The following is a 19,367-nucleotide window of genomic DNA, read 5'->3' as shown; positions in this document are numbered from 1 at the left end:
CGGTTAATTTTAAGAGACCCTTAAGAAAGAATACATTTAAAATTAGATAATTATATTAGGTCCATTGCCTTTTCTAACTTTGCTTATGGCAAAAAGCTGACAATGCCAACATATCCTCTGGTTTTTAGGACCATATAAATAAATGCTGGCAAGAAAGAGAGATCTTGATTAATCTGTTCAGTAATATTGTTCTTGTTGTATACCATGGTATGTATCTTCATTAAGAAATTGACATTGTTAAACCACACAAAACCTAGCTATAAATGGTGGCCTCTGGTCAGCCACACACTGGTAATAAAACCCACATAAAATTAAACGCAAGTGTGGCAAACAAAAGTATTGAAATGAGTAGCTAAATGAATTGCTACTTTCCAGAAGGGTTAAAGCATTGGAGGGTAAAATTAAGAAATTTTATGTGGTGACTGGGGATAGTACTGGCACTTTCAGTTCATGTTGTTTGTGAATAAGTTATGGGAAATGTCAAACCAAAATATGGGCCTGTAGCATCATGCAAAGATTTGCAATATGCTGACAGAATACCTTATACTGACAGAGTGCCTGGAGGACATTTTTGGATATGGATTTTGTTTGCTTTTCTTTTGTATTCAAAGAATCGTTTTCTAACACATTTCTGGTTCTGACTTCAAAACTTGTTGGTTGATCCCTCCTTTATTCAATCCTGCTTATGGATTGGACATAAATATACTTTCATGTTATGTGTCTCTGGCTTTGGCTAAAATGTCAAGTAATGTTCTTCAAACACACATAAAACCAGCTCACTAAGTACATTTTTTAGTATCAGACTGTCTTTAGACTCTAGACTGTCTCAAAGAACTGACTGGTATCAGTCAGATATGGAAAGAGCTTTGAGAAATTTTAGAAACTGCAGAAAAGCCATTTACTGTACATAGAGATGAAAGTGAGTTGCCATCTTAATTAGATCAGAAACAACACTGGAGGGCGATTATGTTGTAAAATCAGTTTAAAAGCTTTAAATTCAAAGATACACAGGGAAAATCAAACTTGTGCAAAAAGTGCAAGAGTTTCAAAGAGCTCAAAAGTAACTGGTTCAGTGTTAGTCGGGATCTTATCTATGCTCCTTTAAAGCAAAACAGAACATTATACATTTATGTAAAGCAAACCCCCCCCCCCCAAAATTTTCTATCTGAATAAATGATCTGATCCCCTGCAGACAGTGATTTCCCTAAAAAATTAAAAAAGGAATCAGTGAAGGTCAACCCATAAAGCATCTTTAAGCATTTCTCAATTTTGCTGGGTTGTTGAATCAATACAGAGAAAATTGCACACCTTTTCTTGAAAAGCACTGGTAAACACTCTAGAAAGGACCCACTGTGGAAAAACAGTCATCTTTGTATTTTTCATTTCACTACATAGACAGTCTTCTAATAATATATATGAGTAAAGACCCCATGGCATAATAAAATCTGTGAACAAAAGCTGTCTAGTCTCTTTCACGTAATATTCCCTTATAGTTTTTCTCTTGTCTTCTATTCTCTCCTCACTCTGGTCCTCCATCAATCTCACTCTACACCAGTGGCTGCTTGTCAGACACGGTGGAGGGCAGGGACTCCACACTGGTTCTGTAGATGGGTTTCTTCTGGGAGCGGTCATCACTGAAAGGAAGAGAGATGGAAATATGAAAAATGAAGACAGAAGAGTGAGTGCTTTATCAGCAGAATAAAACAAGTTGTTTGCCTAAAGGACAGACATGGTTAGAGAGACATGCAGTTATATGCATATAGACCAGCCTGTTTGTACAACTCTTTGGGAGTGAGAAGAATGGGGGAGAGAAGTAGTCATTAATGCATTACACAGAAACATTGTCTAGCCCTCCTTCATGACATGATGAAGGAGGGCTAGAGGTCAAAAAGTCACATAAATCACTGCACATATTTGCAGAAGCCATACCTTTTAGTCCTACTAGGGTGCCTTGGAGTACTTACATGGGTCCCTTGCTCTTCCTCTGTTTGGCTCGGTGGCAGAGGTAGGCGGTCATGGATAGTATAATCACCAGAAGGAGCAATCCTGCAGCAGATGCCATGAGAGCAACGTGATCAGTGGTTGACTCATACCATGCTGCATCCTCTGTGAGACATAAGCAGACAGAAACAATTACCTATGTTTGCCTTTTTATTTCATCAAACTCTCCTAAGACATTTAGTTACAAAAGACAACATCCAAAAAAACTTGAGCAACCATTTCAACTTGATCAACACTTTAGTATTAATAGCTCAGCCGGTGAGCTAATTGTGGGTAATTGTCTTGCTATTCTGGATCAGTGGTTCACATGGCAACGAGATATAGATTGTTTATGAGTGAATAAAAGGTCAATATTATATATATATATAATCTGTTGTCTGTTATATATATATATATATATATATAAAGGGCAGTCTTACACAAGCTTTATAGTAGGAGAAAACTCTTAAACTGAAAAGTGGACAAATTTTGGATTTTGAATTGTTGATGTTGTGCCACTGAATGGAAACCATAATTACGATTTGTTCAAATCATGAACATACTGTATATGAACAAATCATCTCAATTTCAGCTCGAGCGGTTTATTAAAAGCAGCACAATGTGGCCCCCTTCTGGTAGCTCTGACCTGGCAAAACAGTGACGTTGATTGTGCGTTTCTTCATGAGGGATTGCATAGTGGGGGACTGAGCCGTACAGGTGTATCTCCCTCCATCCATGGCCCTCACCTGCTCCAACTTCAACTTATTGGAGGGCAAAATCCAGTCTTCTCCCTTGATAGAAAACATAGACGAGTAAGAAGTGAAAGGGAAGTGAAAAGTAAAGCAGGAACTACAGGAAATATCTGTCATAAGAAAGATAAGGCAGGCGTAATTAATCGTTCTTAGGAAGGGAACATAAAGGGTGAAATTCTACCAATGTTTTCAATAGAAAAGACAACAGAAAAGAAAAACATCTAAAACCAGAAACCACTAAAAGGTATGAATCCAATAGAGAAAGGGGAATAACTATGTAATTTACCCATAATGATGCCTACAGAGAATATCAATGTAGCATTGAACTTGAGAAATAGTGAGTATAGAGCAAGTAATTAAGTAGATATAAAAATAACCACACTATACAATGCAGGGAACAAGTGCCTGTGCAAAAAATGGTGAGAACACATCATAACCATACAAATGCCTTTGGCACTGGAGGAGTTTGTGCAGCCTGCCAACAAAGTCCATTCCAATTCAAATGTAAGTGTATTAAGAGGATTCTCAGTCAAGCCAATTTCTGGCCGAAACACCATTGTTTAAACCAATCCATTGGCTCCCAACATTTTCCAATTTCCTCTGTTGGAGTCCAAACTGAGTGAAAAAAAAAAAAAACAACACTACGTAGCTTTGCTCTGCCATTTAAGGGAAGCCTACTTTTCTGCTTTCTACTATAGGAACCTGCTTCTATTAAATCATGTCATGGGTAACTAATTGATGTGCATTTTCAAAAGAAAAATTATTGATACCTGGACTAGGTGAAATTACGACTTTGGGTAATATATGTTTGTACTCCAAACACCACTGAAGATGCATGGGTTAACTGGCGGGGAATGACAATGCACATTTGTGAATTGTGATACTGAACAGACTGTCATCCTGAATAACAGGATTGAGTCATTCTGAAAGTACAGTTCTACAGAGTTCAACAACATTCCATCTCATGAAACTCTATGGCCATCTATCAACCCACACACTGACATTTGGAGGGACTTTCTGGTCTGAGAAAAAAGTGGATCTAGTGGATCCACGTTTAAGTGGATCCATGTATAATATTTAAGATTAGTATGATCAACAGCTACACATGGACAAGCAAAGAAACATGAAATGCATGGACAAGCAGTCACATGAAATGCTTTGTATGGCATGTATATTGTATATGTATATATACAACAGGTTAAACTTAAAGAAATAAATTATAGACCTATATACAGTACATACATTATTTAAAATAATATATATATATATATATATATATATATATATTATTTTAAATAATGTACACTATATTGCCAAAAGTATTCGCTCACCTGCCTTTAGACGCATATGAACTTAAGTGACATCCCATTCTTAATCCATAGGGTTTAATATGATGTTGGCCCACCCTTTGAAGCTATAACAGCTTCAACTATTATGGGAAGGCTTTCCACAAGGTTTAGGAGTGTGTTTATGGGAATTTTTGACCATTCTTCCAGAAGCGCATTTGTGAGGTTAGACACTGATGTTGGACGAGAAGGCCTGGCTCACAGTCTTCGCTCAAATTTATCCCAAAGGTGCTCTATCGGGTTGAGGTCAGGACTCTGTGCAGGCCAGTCAAGTTCTTCCACACCAAACTCGCTCATCCATGTCTTTATGGACCTTGCTTTGTGCACTGGTGTGCAGTCATGTTGGAACAGGAAGGGGCCATCCCCAAACTGTTCCCACAAAGTTGGGAGCATGGAATTGTCCAAAATCTCTTGGTATGCTGAAGCATTCAGAGTTCCTTTCACTGGAACTAAGGGGCCAAGCCCAGCTCCTGAAAAACAACCCCACACCATAATCCCTCCTCCACCAAACTTCACAGTTGGCACAATGCAGTCAGACAAGTACCATTCTCCTGGCAACCACCAAACCCAGACTCATCCATCAGATTGCCAGATGGAGAAGCGTGATTCGTCACTCCAGAGAACGCGTCTCCACTGCTCTAGAGTCCAGTGGCAGCGTGCTTTACACCACTGCATCCGACGCTTTGCATTGCACTTGGTGATGTATGGCTTGGATGCAGCTGCTCGGCCATGGAAACCCATTCCATGAAGCTCTCTACGCACTGTTCTTGAGCTAATCTGAAGGCCACATGAACTTTGGAGGTCTGTAGCGATTGACTCTGCATAAAGTTGGCGACCTCTGCGCACTATGCGCCTCAGCATCCGCTGACCACGTGGCCTACCACTTTGTGGCTGAGATGCTGTCATTCCCAATCGCTTCCACTTTGTTATAATACCACTGACAGTTGACTGTGGAATATTTAGTAGTGAGGAAATTTCACGACTGGACTTGTTGCACAGGTGGCATCCTATCACAGTACCACACTGGAATTCACTGAGCTCCTGAGAGCGGCCCATTCTTTCACAAATGTTTGTAGAAGCAGTCTGCATGCCTAGGTGCTTCATTTTATACACCTGTGGCCATGGAAGTGATTGGAACACCTGAATTCAATTATTTGGATGGGTGAGCGAATACTTTTGGCAATATAGTGTATGTACTGTATATAGGTCTATAATTTATTTCTTTAAGTTTAACCTGTTGTATATATACATATACAATATACATGCCATACAAAGCATTTCATGTGACTGCTTGTCCATATATATATATACACACACACACACACACACACACACACACACACACACACACACACACACACACACCGATCAGCCACAGAGCTTCCGCTCACTGGATGTTTTTGGTTTTTGGCACCATTCTGAGTAAATTCTAGAGACTGTTGTGCGTGAAAATCCCAGGAGATCAGCAGTTACAGAAATACTCAAACCAGCCCATCATCCATGTGATTATCTAATCAGCCAATCATGTGGCAGCAGTGCAGTGCATAAAATCAGGCGGATACGGGTCAGGAGCTTCAGTTAATGTTCAAATCAACCATCAGAATGGGGAAAAAATTTGATCTCAGTGACTTGGACAGTGGCATGATTGTTGATGCCACGCGGCCTGGCTTGAGTATTTCTGTAACTGCTGATCTCCTGGGATTTTCACACACAAGGCCTTTCTCTCAGATGTATGAAAAACCAACATGTTCGGTTTATGAAAACAGACCATTACAATCTCATTACTGCAGTTATGTAGCAGGCAGAATATTCAGGTTCAGGTTCAAATGTTGTTTACCAAACTGCAGTGACACAAAAATATCTCTACTCAAAAATAGAGTGAAAAAGTAAATCAAGAACATGGGTTATTAAATCTGTCACCTCTTTGGCCCAGAAGTACTCAGGTGTCTCAGAAGCAGAGGTGGAACATTCCAGCTCCACATCATCCCCTGATCTTACTTTTAGGTCCTGCACAGAGTTGAAATAACGGGTTAAGTAGCCTAAACCAGCCCTGTGCACCGACACCTCTCGCATATCTGAGAAAGAGAGAGAGAAAGAGAAAGCATAGGTGGATAAAAAGGATGGACTAAATTTGCATCGCTTGGATACATTTGCATAGCATGTAAACATGGAACTGGCACACAAAAATTCCAAGCATTTTGTCATTGTTCAATTTGAGAATCTTGTTGGTTACAGTGATGGATTATTATTAATGATTACAGTATTACTGCAGTATAGTCAGCTGCAATAATACAGTGTGGGCATGGATCATCTTGTCTCCATCAGTTTTGCTTATTGAACTTCTCTGTATTAATCAACCTATTTTTTTCACTCAGTTTTCCAATAAGTCACCAGTGTCAACTCATCCCCGGGCACAGCAAAGCCACTGAAAAATATATTGATTCTCTTATCTTGGGAGTTAAGGAGTTTTATTTATCTTCTTTAACTCCAAAATATAAAACTTCTTTGTGACAAAATGTCATATCCAACTATACTAACACACAATGATGGATAGATTAAAGCATAAAGCATCTAAACATCTAGATTTCCATGAATCAATTTATGTTTGAAACAATCAATGGGGATTTATATACCTGCTCAATATACATACAGTAAATAGCTTCATAAAGATTCATACAGCCTCTGATGGGAGTACTTGGCAGAGGTATGACTCACAGTGAATGGGGATGGTGAGGGGCTGGGAGGTGTTGTCTGGTGCAGAAGAATTCTCGGAGATACAGCGGTATGGACCCTCAGACCATGACTGGATGCTGGAGATGAAGAGGAGCAGTCTGCCCTCCTCTCTTCTCACATCCACATCATACAGGAAACAGCGGCGGTAGAAATACACCTGATCTGACTCGAGTCGGTACCACCTCTTCATGTACTGTAAAAGAAGAAAAGGGAATTTTCACTTAGATATTATAACCTCCTGACTGAAACCAGAGCGTGACTGCTGTGTGCATTTTCCATTCCCCTTTTTGATTTGTAACTAATAAACCCTAAGAAACATGAAAAAAAGAAAAGAAAATTGACTACGTTGTCAAATTTAAAAAAAATACCAAGCTATAGAAAGTCAGATTTTTTTAACATATTGTTTGTTATGTTTCCAGGAGTGTTGGTTATTCATGTTTTTGATGTTACAGACATAACATCAGAAATTTGCATAAATAATTCTGATTCAAAATAATAGCCAGCATCATACAGTCAATGCCAACCATGTTAAAATAAAAGTTTGCTTGAAAATTTCTGAATCTATGTAGCCTACTGATTACCATTGTCCCATGTCTGTTAAACATGTTGAGTGGTCCAAACATCATCTGCAGCCTGAAACTGAACTTTTGACTGGATGTTAGGAGTGAATGCACTTGGCTGCATAGGAAAGCTATAGGATGCTCCCTAATTAGGGAATGACTTAACCTCCAGAGTGCTGTCTGTTTGCACTGGTCTCAGAACAGTTTGAAATGCACCTTATTGTCATCCTAAATCTGTATACAGCCTCTAAAAGCAACATTTTCCAGCTTTTGGATGCATCCATTGATTCTCAATGTGATACTGCACAGTAAATATAGGATATTTTAAGGAAAACTAGCCTTTAGTCCACGTACGTGGTCATTGTGTTTAACAGTGTGGCGTTTCAAGATAAACCTACGAAATTTTGAAAATGGCATATCGGATGGAACTAGAGACTCAACTCTTTTGACTCAAACAGGTTTTAATGAAAAACTTAGTGAGGTTTTTTTAACCAGATAATAGTTTTGTTGTCATTTCTCCCAAAGACAAACTCAACTAAGATCGGCTCCATGTTGTTTAGTCACATGACATGGTACGTCGAAAGTTTAACCCTTTAATGACAGTCAAAAGTCTACTGAACTAAGAACAGTCGGTTTGAATGAAATTATGCATAGCCTATAGTGAAGCCAAAACATAATGTCCCCACATGTGGACGTGGGGTCTCAAGAGGATAAAGAGAATTTTCATTTTGGGATGGATTATCACTTATTGTTTGAATACTTGTTCCACCTTAAAAACTGACCCCTTAACATATTGTTTGAATACTTGGCCTCCCTTAAGAAAAGCTGGCCTATGACTGTCTTTAACTGAGATAGAGATCACTTGCTAAATTTGATTACATGCATTACGCTTGGAGGAAGTAGATATTCAGGGCCATGGCACTTGGGTCTCACCAACACAGAGTTATGAGAGTTTGCAAAACATCTGTCTCTGTGACTGGTGATATGGAACTCCTTTTTTATGCACAAATGTGCATGTAAAAGGTGACAAACAGACAGAAGCAGCAGATGTTGTGAATCCTCTGTAGATTCTTCTCACTGCCAGATACTAATTAAACCCAGAATATCAGCTCTCTGAAGCCTGTTAAAACAAACAATGCCACCTGCTTTTTAAATACTAGATTCAGTCTTGATCTCCAGACAAATAAATTCAGATGATAATGTTATTATTCCTTATTTGTGAATATCCTTTCATTGTCTATATTAGTTTGTCTACAAAAAACGAGAGAAATTGTGGGGGAAGAAAAAATTTGTAATAGGTGAAGGTAATCTGCCCTGACAAAAAGTTTGCAATTTTAGATCTCTACGCTTCTGTTTACAGTAATCAGATCTGTAGCATCTAGAGGGCATGCACAGACAGCACAACCAACATGAACGCTCCTAATTTCCCAAGAGAAACAGGTGTCATTTCAGTTTCAATCTGCTGTTTTCTTGGCATTTACAGACAAATGCACATCAAAGCACATTATCTTAGAGACATTTCCTTGCTGTTGTGTAAGCAATGTTACCTTAGAGAACCTCTCAAAGTGCACTGAGCTTATATTCAACTCAGAGTCTGTGTCCACACACTCCAGCGTCACATCCTGTCCTTCCAAAATCTGCTCGGATGGACCTTTTATGACCAAAGAAGCTGAGGAGCATACAAATAAAAAAATGAAGTAGCATTAAATTAGCTTTCTGCTTGTTTAGTTTCTCATATGTATGCACTTTTTTTTAAGCTGCTCTAGATAAGAATTTCTTACTCTTAAATGTAAATATGGATTCTTTCTTTTTTTTTTTTTTTTTTTTTTTTTTTTACATAATTTTAAGTGGAATAAGCTGTTTTCTGTGGAAATAGTTGTAAGATCAGATCACTGTTCCCAATTTCTTTCTTAAAGGAATATTCCGGGTTCAGTTCAAGTTAAACTGGATCGACAGCATTTGTGGCACAATGTTGATTACCATAAAAAATTATTTTGACTCGTCACTTATTTGTTTTTTTGATAAAAAAAAAAATAAATAAATAAATAATGTGGGTTAGTTATATAGTCACTCTGTTTCTTTCTGAACTTCCTGGTTTGACTTTGACTTTGGCACAGGCAGCACACCAGCCATGTCAACAACAGTAATATGAGAATGTCATAAAACACTATCTGATGCAAAATGTTGTGAATGTGATGGGAAAGATGTTGGCTATATATACATATGTTTTTGCATCCTTTACTCTTACGCAACACTTATTATAGTTAAATGAAGCAGGTGAAACTTGTGCCTTTGAACAGAGACAATTACAGAGCCTGAATTCACATGCCACATTCAAATGTGTCATTTAGTTTTCTTCAAATGTTGTCTAACTGGTTGCTTTAAGGTGGTGTGCACAATTAGGTAAGCTATTGTGACAAATTCCAAGTCTCTTCTGATATACACGAGATCACTTGAAGAAGTGTGCAATGCGACCTTAATTCCCAAATGGGATTCTGAAGGCTTTTGCAAAGATACTGTTTACAGTAGCAGCCCGTTTCATTATAAGACTCATGATGTTTAATATGACCCTGTAACGTTACATCAATATGATCACTTTCAATATCACTTTATTGCAGAACCACAGATTGGATTATTTCTGAAAAAACCAATAGCACGTCGTTCTGACAAATGATATTTCCAGGTGTGTAATTCTGGAGGTAGGCTGCAGAAACTTTTGCTTTTGTGCTAAGAAGCTTAAATAACATTAACAAACAGGAAAGGAATAATACGTAAAATAAATAAATAACATAACGTAAACAAAAATACTAGCTTATTGAATAATGTCCGAATTATTAACACATGTTCTAAAGTTTTAAAATTGTGTACCTCATCTGCTTACATTGGTTTTTGTGGATAAACTGACCATTCCTGTTTATGAGAACAATAGAGTGTCTATATAAGGAAGAAACAGTGAAAGGCATTAAAATAATAGTGCGCGGATACATAAACGAAGCAACATGTTATTTACCATTGGAGCTTTGTAGATAGGTGAGCGCCAGCACTACGAGGAAAATGTAGGCTCTCATTTTGAAGGATGCGTGACTCTCTTGACTTCTGCGCTTGAAAACAACTTCTGGCAGAACGAAAGTTTGTAAACACAATTTATGAGCGCGGAAGAAGGCGGCGCTTGCGTCAACTTGGGTACGTTCTATATTTTTGTTACAAAAATGCCATGAACAATTAATAAAGTGCACTAATATTATAATTATTGCAAGTTATCGGTTTGTTCTAGCTAACACATTTTATTGTAGACAAAACTGTCGCGCCATGGCCTCAAAACGTTTGCCAAGCACCCCTTGCAAATCTTTAGCGTCACTTGTATCCAGCATAATAACTCGAGGTGGGTGAATTTCAAAAGGTTAGCGTGGCTTGTGTTTTTCCCCGTCCAATGTCATGATTCAAATTCCCCTCGATTTCAGAACAAACAGAAACATTCCCTGCTTAAAATGAAGGTTATATCAACCCCTGTTGTTAAGCATATTGTCAGTTTAAACTGAATTTTTATAGTGAATTTTTAATGAATTGCAAAGGAATAAGAGCACTGTTAAAAATATTATAAAATGTACTTTGTGTATAACATGAAAATAGAAGATGTAAGGCACATGCGTTTTTAAAGAAACGCTGTATTAACTGCACTAAAGCGTAACGTGGACGCTGCGGGCTTGTTAGTGACTCAAGGTTAAATAGATCTGCGGTGCATAGTATGTCAACTCCTATTAACCCACTAAACAGCAGGTCGATGACACTGAATTGGAGGAAAGAACGAAAAGATGTGAGTTAGAGTACGTTGCCAGAAAATACTATTCATTGAACCTGTTTATTAGCTGACAGACCTTTGTGACCAAACTACTTTGCCCAACGTCATACCGTAGGCTAACACAGTTAAGGCATCAGTTACACACATTAGCCTATGCGCATTTTTGCACTCTATTTTGTTCAAAAATTACACTTGGGGGCCTATAAATTAAGATCTAAAGACAATTATAAATGTAAACATAATAATAATAATAATAATTATGCTAATATTTATTGAAATATAAATCCATTTTAGGTTCAAGTGGAACGTAGCCTCATTCAGGTGATATAGCCTTTACCGAGGCCCAATGGAAATCCCCGTGCATTGACCTTACAGTAGTTTTCTAATTTCACACAGCCTCTAGGTGACTCAGCACTGGTGACTTTTCGAGGAAGTACAGACATAGCTACAATTGTAGTTGTGAATATTGACTGTATATTAAGTATGTATTTACTCATTTATTTATTCTGACAAAGCCATATTCCTATTTGCTGCATGTCAAAAAAACAAACAAACAAACAAACAAAAAAAAAAACACAATGGCTATCATGAAGGCCTGGTTGACCATGCGTGTTGGTCTAGAAGGTATCATAAATGTTACAGTAGAAAGTTAAGTAAATCTGATTTAAATTTTTAAACAAACTCTTGCACTTTTGAGGGAAATTAGAAGTGTTTGGATAATAATCATACACCAAACAGTTGTTGTTTGGTGTATTATTATAATCCAAACACTTCTAATTTCCCTCAAAAGTGCAAGAGTTTGTAATGTTGCCCAATAGTCATTTAAATGTGTGAATTACATTTTTAAAAATTAAATTTAAGTTTTTATTTATGTTGCTAATGTTTGTTCTGCAGATTGGATTTTTAGAATCTGGACAATAGAGTGTCCAAAACTATTACTATCTAAATGTTTTTGTACTACTTTGTCAAAATATCACAGTTCTGTTACACAACTAGTATGTCAATAAGCTTGGACAAATGCATGAAAAAGTTAAACAAACTGTTCATCATCAACTCTGTATGTCGAAATGAATCAGCAGTGCAATTATTAAAGATGCCAGAGGTTTTATTAGCCTAAAACATCATTATAAAAGGGCACATGAACACACAGTCCACTGCTTTCTTTCAATGAAGAGACAAAGAAAGTGGTCACACTGATAATTACTGTAACACAGAATGCTGAATTGAAAAGCTTATTTTATCTGAAAACAAAACAAAAAATAATCCTTGTTAAAATTAGATTTCACTGTAATATGTCACAAGGTTGTTTTTGTTGATAAATGTACTGTACACAATGAACATATAGACAGGAGCTAAAGTGACAGTACAAAAAAGGTAACACTTTACAATAAGATTCCATTTGTTAACATTAGTTAACAACATTAGTAAAAATGAACTATAATGAACAGCATTTATTAATCTTAGTTAATGTTAATTTCAACATATACAAACACATTTTTTAAACCAAACCTTGTATTAGTTAACATTAGTTAATGCACTATGAACAAACATGAACTAACAATGAACAATTGTATTTTTATCAACTAACATTAACTAAGATTAATAAATGCTGTAAAAAAATATATATATATATTGTTCATTGTTTGTTCATGATACCTTATACATTAACTAATGTTAACAAATGGAATCTTATTGTAAATTTTACCAAAAAGAGGGGGGGGGGGGGGAGAGTCTGATGCTCAGATTTGTGTGGTTACAATCATTGTGCTCTACAATTGGCCATTTATATCCACAGTACAGGTGTATTAATGAGGTTGATGCACATATCAACAGTGTAATAATGAAGATATACAATATACACACAATAATAATGGACAATATTTGTCCACTATTAATTTGCCGTTATCACACACATTTTCAAAATGTTCGCAAAATTGGCCCATTTAAAAAAAAAAAAAAAAAAAAAAGAAAACAGCCTCTACACTATATTTAGTCTTGTGTACTGTCAGTCCCTTTATAGGGCACACTTGACAGGTAGCTAACATGTCCTAATGATGTCATAATATTTGTCCTCCTTGCAACATGTTTAAGTGCTTTAATCTTAAGTCTGGTAAGCATACTTTTATTCATTTAATTTCAAACCTGCATTAATTCTAAAACTATTATTGTATTTTTCTGATACATTTTTTTTATATATTGCAAATTTACAAATATGTTGTAACCATTAAATGGTTGATGACCATATTTTGATCTTTGACTTTTGAAGCCAGAATCTTAAATTTTGTCTTAGTTTCTATTTACTTTTCAAGATTCCTATGAAGAAAGGCACTTTTACCTCCATCTATCCACACATACTGTAACTTCTTCCTCATATATTAAACCTAACAAAGGCTCCAATGAGAACTTTTTATAATAATCCTATTCATCATCAAAACAGTACTAAAAGGTCATATGAACACAAAAATATTAACAGAATTTACAATTCTCACAAAATGGATACAAAATACTTGCACATACATCAGGTATACGAAACAACTTAATCCAAAAAGAAAAGATTAGGTCAACCGACAAAATGGCAAAGTATTTTAAATATTTTCAATTTAAAAAGCTAAATAAAAACAGCACAAAATCTTTGCAATTATTAATTAATACAAACAAACACATTTATACTGATTTTGGCTAGGTTATACACTCACTGAGCACTTTAGTAGGAACACCTGTACACCTACATATTCATGTGATTATCTAATCATCCAATTTTGTGGCTGCAGTGCAATGCATAAAATCATGCAGATACGAGTCAGGAGCTTCAGTTAATGTTCACATCAACCATCAGAATGGGGAAACAATTTGATCTCAGTGATTTCAAGCGAGGCATGATTGTTGGTGCCAGGCGAGCTGGTTTGAGTATTTCTGTAACTGCTGATTTTCATGCACAACAGTTTCTAGAGTTTACTACAGAAATACTACGGTTACACAGATGACCGCTCTATACAACTGAAGTGCGCAGAATATCATCTCAGAATGCACAACACGTCGAACCATGAGGTGAATGGGCAACAGCAGCAGAAGACCACGTCAAGCACTTTATTAGGACCATAGTGTTCCTAATAAAGTGCTCAGTGAGTGTATATTTAATGTTCAAGGTGCTATTTCACAACACAAGGTTTAGATTTTTTGAGGCACAATTCACAGGCAAAAGAAACTTACATGACCAAAACAGGAATAGTCAGTATAAATGGACTGATACCAGCTATTAGCCCTATTACAGGTTGTCAAACAGCTCAAATGCATCTGGCTCAGCACATTTTCAAGTTGTCTTTGTTTTCTCTTCCCTCTTTTGAGTCACTTACCCAGCAATGTTATAGTCTTTGTCGGTTGTTTCTGTCTACTCCCTGGTCTTATCTGTACCCCCCTCTTCCGTCTCTCTCTCTTCCGTAGAGTAGTGTTGTAATGTCTGGTGTCTGTTTCTAGATGGAGCATCTGAAAAGCGCTGACCGCAGTCCTCACAGGCATATGGAAGGGCTCTTTTGTCCCCATCGCCACTTAACTGTCCTTTGATGGATGGATTCCTCTCTTCCATTTGCCGGAAACGGATCTGGTTGAGACTGCTGGAATTATCAGGACCTTGACCAGAGCCTTGGATTCTCTGGAAGTTTGAACCAGGGGATGGTGCATTAGCAGCCAGGCTAGGCCTGCCCACAGAGTTGGGCTCTGTCACAATCCCATGAACAGTGCGGTGATGAAAGCGGATGCCAGATCGGTTGGAGAAGCTCTTCCCACAGAGGCTGCAGATGAAAGGCTTCTCACCAGTGTGGATCCGAGTGTGGATCTTTAGGGCCCCAGACTGAGTAAAGCATTTCCCACACTGGGTGCAGCGGTAAGGTTTCTCCCCTGTGTGTGTGCGCTGATGGGCTCTCACGCCCGCCAGGTGAGGGAAACCCCTCCCGCAATAAGAACAGGTGTACGGCCTCTCTCCGGTGTGTATTCGGCAATGAATCTTAAGTGCCCCTGATTGGCTGAAGCTCTTACCACAGTCTGTGCAGCTGTACGGCCGGGCGCCAGTGTGCACATTGAGGTGGATGCGCAGATTGCTGTGAGAGTTGAATGCACGGCCACACTCTGCACAAAGGAAGCCACCTGCTTTGGATGCATGCTGGGTACGCTGATGCTGCAGCAGTTGTGAAGGCCTGAGGAAAGAGGCATTGCAATGCATGCACGGAAGCTGCTGCACGCCCTCCTGCTGTGCGTGGCCTTGCTGATGGTGCAAGAGCTGGGCGCAGGTGGGGAAGGAGCGCTGGCAGGACAGGCATGGGAAGGAGGGGAGTGACTGGGCCGCAGGGTGCAACTGTGCACATGGCATGCACGAGGTGAGAGGGCAGTGATGGTGGTGGTGATGGTAATGGTGGTAGGAGTGGGCGGCGTGTGTGTCAGGGTCCTTTTGGTGACGCAGAAGTTGTGTGCTGGATTGAATCCCGCAGTGACAGCATAGACAGGGAAAGGCCTGAACAGGTGGGGAGTCTGGGTTTGTATGCGGGATTGGGCTGTTGGTGCTGGTGCCTTTGTCCTGCTGGGTGTGGCCAGGCTCAGGGTTAGACGTACTTGTAGGTGCACTGCTCTCCTCCTCCAAAGAGAGACCCAAACCCAGACACAAGCCCAGGCCGACAGGGAGATAGCTGGGCTCTTTGACCTGCTGTGGTGGGGTGGACTGGGGAGGTGAGGGTGGTAAGATTTGTGAGACAGGGCTGCCTCTGGGTTTTAGGGTCTGGAGTGAAGGAGAGGCAAATGAGGAAAGCGGGCAGCCAGAACATGTGCAGGTACGATGCTGAACTAAAAAGTAGGGAGAGCAAAATGCACAAAGTCACAAAATAGTGAGTAAAAAATAAATAAAATTAACCAAACTTTAACTTTAAAATTAATGTGTTAGTTCACCACAAAATGAAAATTATATCATAATGTACTCAATTTATACGTTGTTCCAAACCTGTATGACTTTCTTCCACTGAACACCAAAGTTATATTTGGCAGAATATTAGGGAGTCACCATTCACTTACAGTATATTGTAATGAAAAATTGTGCAATGAAAGTGAATGGTGACTGAGGCTGACGTTCTATCTAATATTTATTTTTGAGTGCCATGGAAGGATGAAAGACATACAGGTTTGGCATGATTTGAGGGTGAGTAAATGATGACAGAATTATAATTTTAAATTATGTCATGGTTTGAGGGAAAATGTTTATTCAAAACACAATGGTACAATACACTATCAGCCTAGTGTAACTTTTACTCACCATGGCTTTCATGGTCTTTGGACTCCCTTGCCCTTTCCTCAGAATGCAGACCAAAAGCTACTGCACTTTTCACCTGGCTCTGCCTGAATGGGTTTGACTGGGGAGGATGAGAGACTTTGGGTCTTAGAGTCTCAGGCCTAGAAGAGTCCCAGGCAGAGCTCAGTGTTTCCTCAGTAGGCTGCTCTCTCAGTGGATGACCAGAGACTGATGCACTAGCTGCCATAAGGTCGCCAATGAAAGCATGCATCTCCCGCCAAGAGCATGCACCGGTCTGTTTAAAATAATAATAATAATAATAATAATAATAATAATCATCATCATACTTTTAATGTCACAGACTGTTAGAAAATACTGTGTACTGTCACGTGCACTGAACTTTTATGAGATACTGAATTAAAATGAGAGCAATGTTAATGGAAAATTAATGATATTGGGATATGGCCCCAGTCTTATGGGGAGCATAAAAAGAGTGCATCATGAGAAACTGACACCTTTGGGTACACATAACAGGATGTGATTAGCATTTCTACGCACAAATATCAAGTGACACATCATACTAAATAACAAAACATTTTAATCCATCCGTAGCGCTGTGAAATTAAATACATGTAAGCCAAAACATACAAATAAATAAATAAATACTTGCTTCTGCATTTCTTTCCAAATAGTATTTTTCCAAGCTATTAAATGTGTAATATGCTGGGAAGGTTAGTTTATGGTTATAAAAATAAAACCTAAAAAAAAAAACTTATATAACGTTCTGTAGCTATAAATTCTTTTTAGTTTGTCCCACAAAAACGGTTCCAAGAACGTTAGAAATAGGTTCCTTAAAACGTTAGGACAATGTACTGTATTTGCTGGGAAGGGCCGTTCACACCGAACGCGTATTTGTCTGTCTGCGCACTTTTTCAAATGTTTACCTATGAAAACATGCGCTAGACGGACCGAGTCTCGCACAGGAGCGCCGCATTGTTTTAGACGCTGTGTCAGGTAAAAATAAATAAATAAAATAAAGTAAGAAAGAAAGGTCAACTTTTAAAAGCGCTTCTCGAGACAACAGCGTCATGTTTTACGCGTTGCGCCGCGGTGTTAGCGCAAAACCGAGTTCGGTCTGAACGGCCGCTTACACGCCTTGCTAGCCTACTTATTCATGTTTATTTTTGCATGTACTCACTGCGAGTCTGTCTTTGTCCATTTGTGGCGTGCCCTTACATACTCTTGCATGCAACTCTATTACTACACATTAATAAGTAAAGTTGGCATTTCAAGTCCTACGGTGAACCGCGAAAGGCGGGTTAATCATTGTTGTCTGCAGGGAGACGCAGTTCTGCCACACTTTGTGTTACACTGTGGCTGCTCATATCGCCATTTTATCCATAAGCGACTGTGTTTCCGGGATATGGATCATGTGACTAGATTCCTTCCTTTCCTACTCTGTACCTTTCAAAAATGTAATATGGAAAACATATTTTCAGACAAAATACCATACTACAGGTAGCCTATTGTTACAAATGTAAAACCATAATAAATTAGTATGGGATCAAACAGTGTAAGATGCTTTCCAAAGCTAGCCTCTCTGTCATTTATTTTTTATTTTTTAATGTCAGTGTTTTATTTTATAAATGATAACTGTTGTGACTATAGTACGTATGGTATGGTATGGTATGGTATGGTATGGTATGGTATGGTGTGCAGAAACAATAACTTTAAATGTTTTTTGTAAGGATCAATATCATTCTTCAAGTGTGCTGTATCCATATACAGTATATTATACTTGGAGGGACATTACTTTCATAAAATTATAAACATACTTCTTAGTGATTACATATTTTAAACTTTATGATGCACTTTTCCCAATCTTTCCATTTCTAGTGTGCTTCATTAAGCATGATGTATATTTGATGCCTCCATACTAGGGCAAGAATCAGTGTATATTGACCATGATGCTTCATTCAAAATGCCTAACCTACTTTAATTAAGGCATGATCAAAATAACTAGGGTACTTGGTCTGGACAATAATAATAATAATAATAATAATAATTAACCTGAATGATACTGAGAATCTGTAACAGCCATCCAAAATACACAGTAAGAATGATTATTTAGACCCATTTTACCTGGCAAATAAAGACAACGTTCAGATCACTAAGTGTCTGTTTTCCCTTATGATTCATGCTAATGGCTTTCATGCTCTTATCCTATTTCTTTGGCATAACCTCCTGAGACCCGAGTGTGACTGCTGTGTGTATTTTCCATTTCCCTTCTTGATTTGTAACTAGTAGCACCAAATGAACATGCAAATAGTTTTCCTAAAAAATGGCAAAATATGAGGACAGCTGTGAAATTAAAAAAAAAATACCCAGCTATAGAAAATCAGATTTTTTTAATTACAATTTTTATTGTTTCCAGGAGTGTTGGTTATTCATGTTTTTGTGACATTACAGACATTACATCAGAAATGTGCATACTTAATTCTGATTCCAATCACTGCCAACCATGTTAAAATAAAAGTATACATTATAAATCCTGAATCTATGAACTGATTACCATTATCCCATGTCTGCCAAATATGTTGAGGTGTTCAAATATCATCTGTCTTCACCAACACACAGGACCAGCTCACACCAAGAACACCAAGAAGATACAGTGATGCAATAATTTAGAATAAAATAAAAACCTTTACAAATATATAGATATTGATAATTGGCTTAATCTGTCTTCTGAAGCAATACAATCAGTTTGGGTGAGAAACAGAACACAATTTAAATCCTAATTCACTATAAATCTTGACATCCAGCCCAGCTGCAACAAATTTATTTGTGTTCCACAGAATAAACCAAAGTACATATACTTTAAAAAAAAAAAAAAAAAAATGGAAAGCAGCTCTTTTCATCCATCCATCT

The 19,367-nt window shown here is 37.9% G+C and overlaps 2 protein-coding genes across 2 annotated transcripts; both read right to left on the bottom strand.

Annotated features, from left to right (window-relative positions):
- Window positions 1-964: 964 nt before the first annotated feature.
- On the bottom strand, window positions 965-10,549 carry si:ch211-79k12.1 (uncharacterized protein LOC568891 homolog). Its single transcript, XM_051720311.1, has 7 exons — window positions 10,382-10,549; window positions 8,919-9,040; window positions 6,794-7,004; window positions 5,999-6,153; window positions 2,627-2,771; window positions 1,965-2,106; window positions 965-1,634 (listed from the first exon to the last, which is right to left on the bottom strand). The coding sequence occupies exons 1-7, from the start codon at window positions 10,437-10,439 to the stop codon at window positions 1,547-1,549; spliced, it is 921 nt and encodes a 306-aa protein (XP_051576271.1). The 5' UTR covers window positions 10,440-10,549; the 3' UTR covers window positions 965-1,546.
- Window positions 10,550-12,263: 1,714 nt separating this feature from the next.
- On the bottom strand, window positions 12,264-17,881 carry LOC127453704 (zinc finger protein 629-like). Its single transcript, XM_051720301.1, has 3 exons — window positions 17,638-17,881; window positions 16,464-16,734; window positions 12,264-16,000 (listed from the first exon to the last, which is right to left on the bottom strand). Exons 1-3 carry the CDS (start codon window positions 17,656-17,658, stop codon window positions 14,559-14,561), a joined length of 1,734 nt encoding a protein of 577 aa, XP_051576261.1. The 5' UTR covers window positions 17,659-17,881; the 3' UTR covers window positions 12,264-14,558.
- Window positions 17,882-19,367: the final 1,486 nt, after the last annotated feature.

Source organism: Myxocyprinus asiaticus, chromosome 16 (assembly GCF_019703515.2).
Source record: "Myxocyprinus asiaticus isolate MX2 ecotype Aquarium Trade chromosome 16, UBuf_Myxa_2, whole genome shotgun sequence".
NCBI lineage: Eukaryota > Metazoa > Chordata > Actinopteri > Cypriniformes > Catostomidae > Myxocyprinus > Myxocyprinus asiaticus.
Note: the sequence above shows the minus strand (reverse complement) of the source record. Positions and strands in the feature narration are given on the sequence as shown.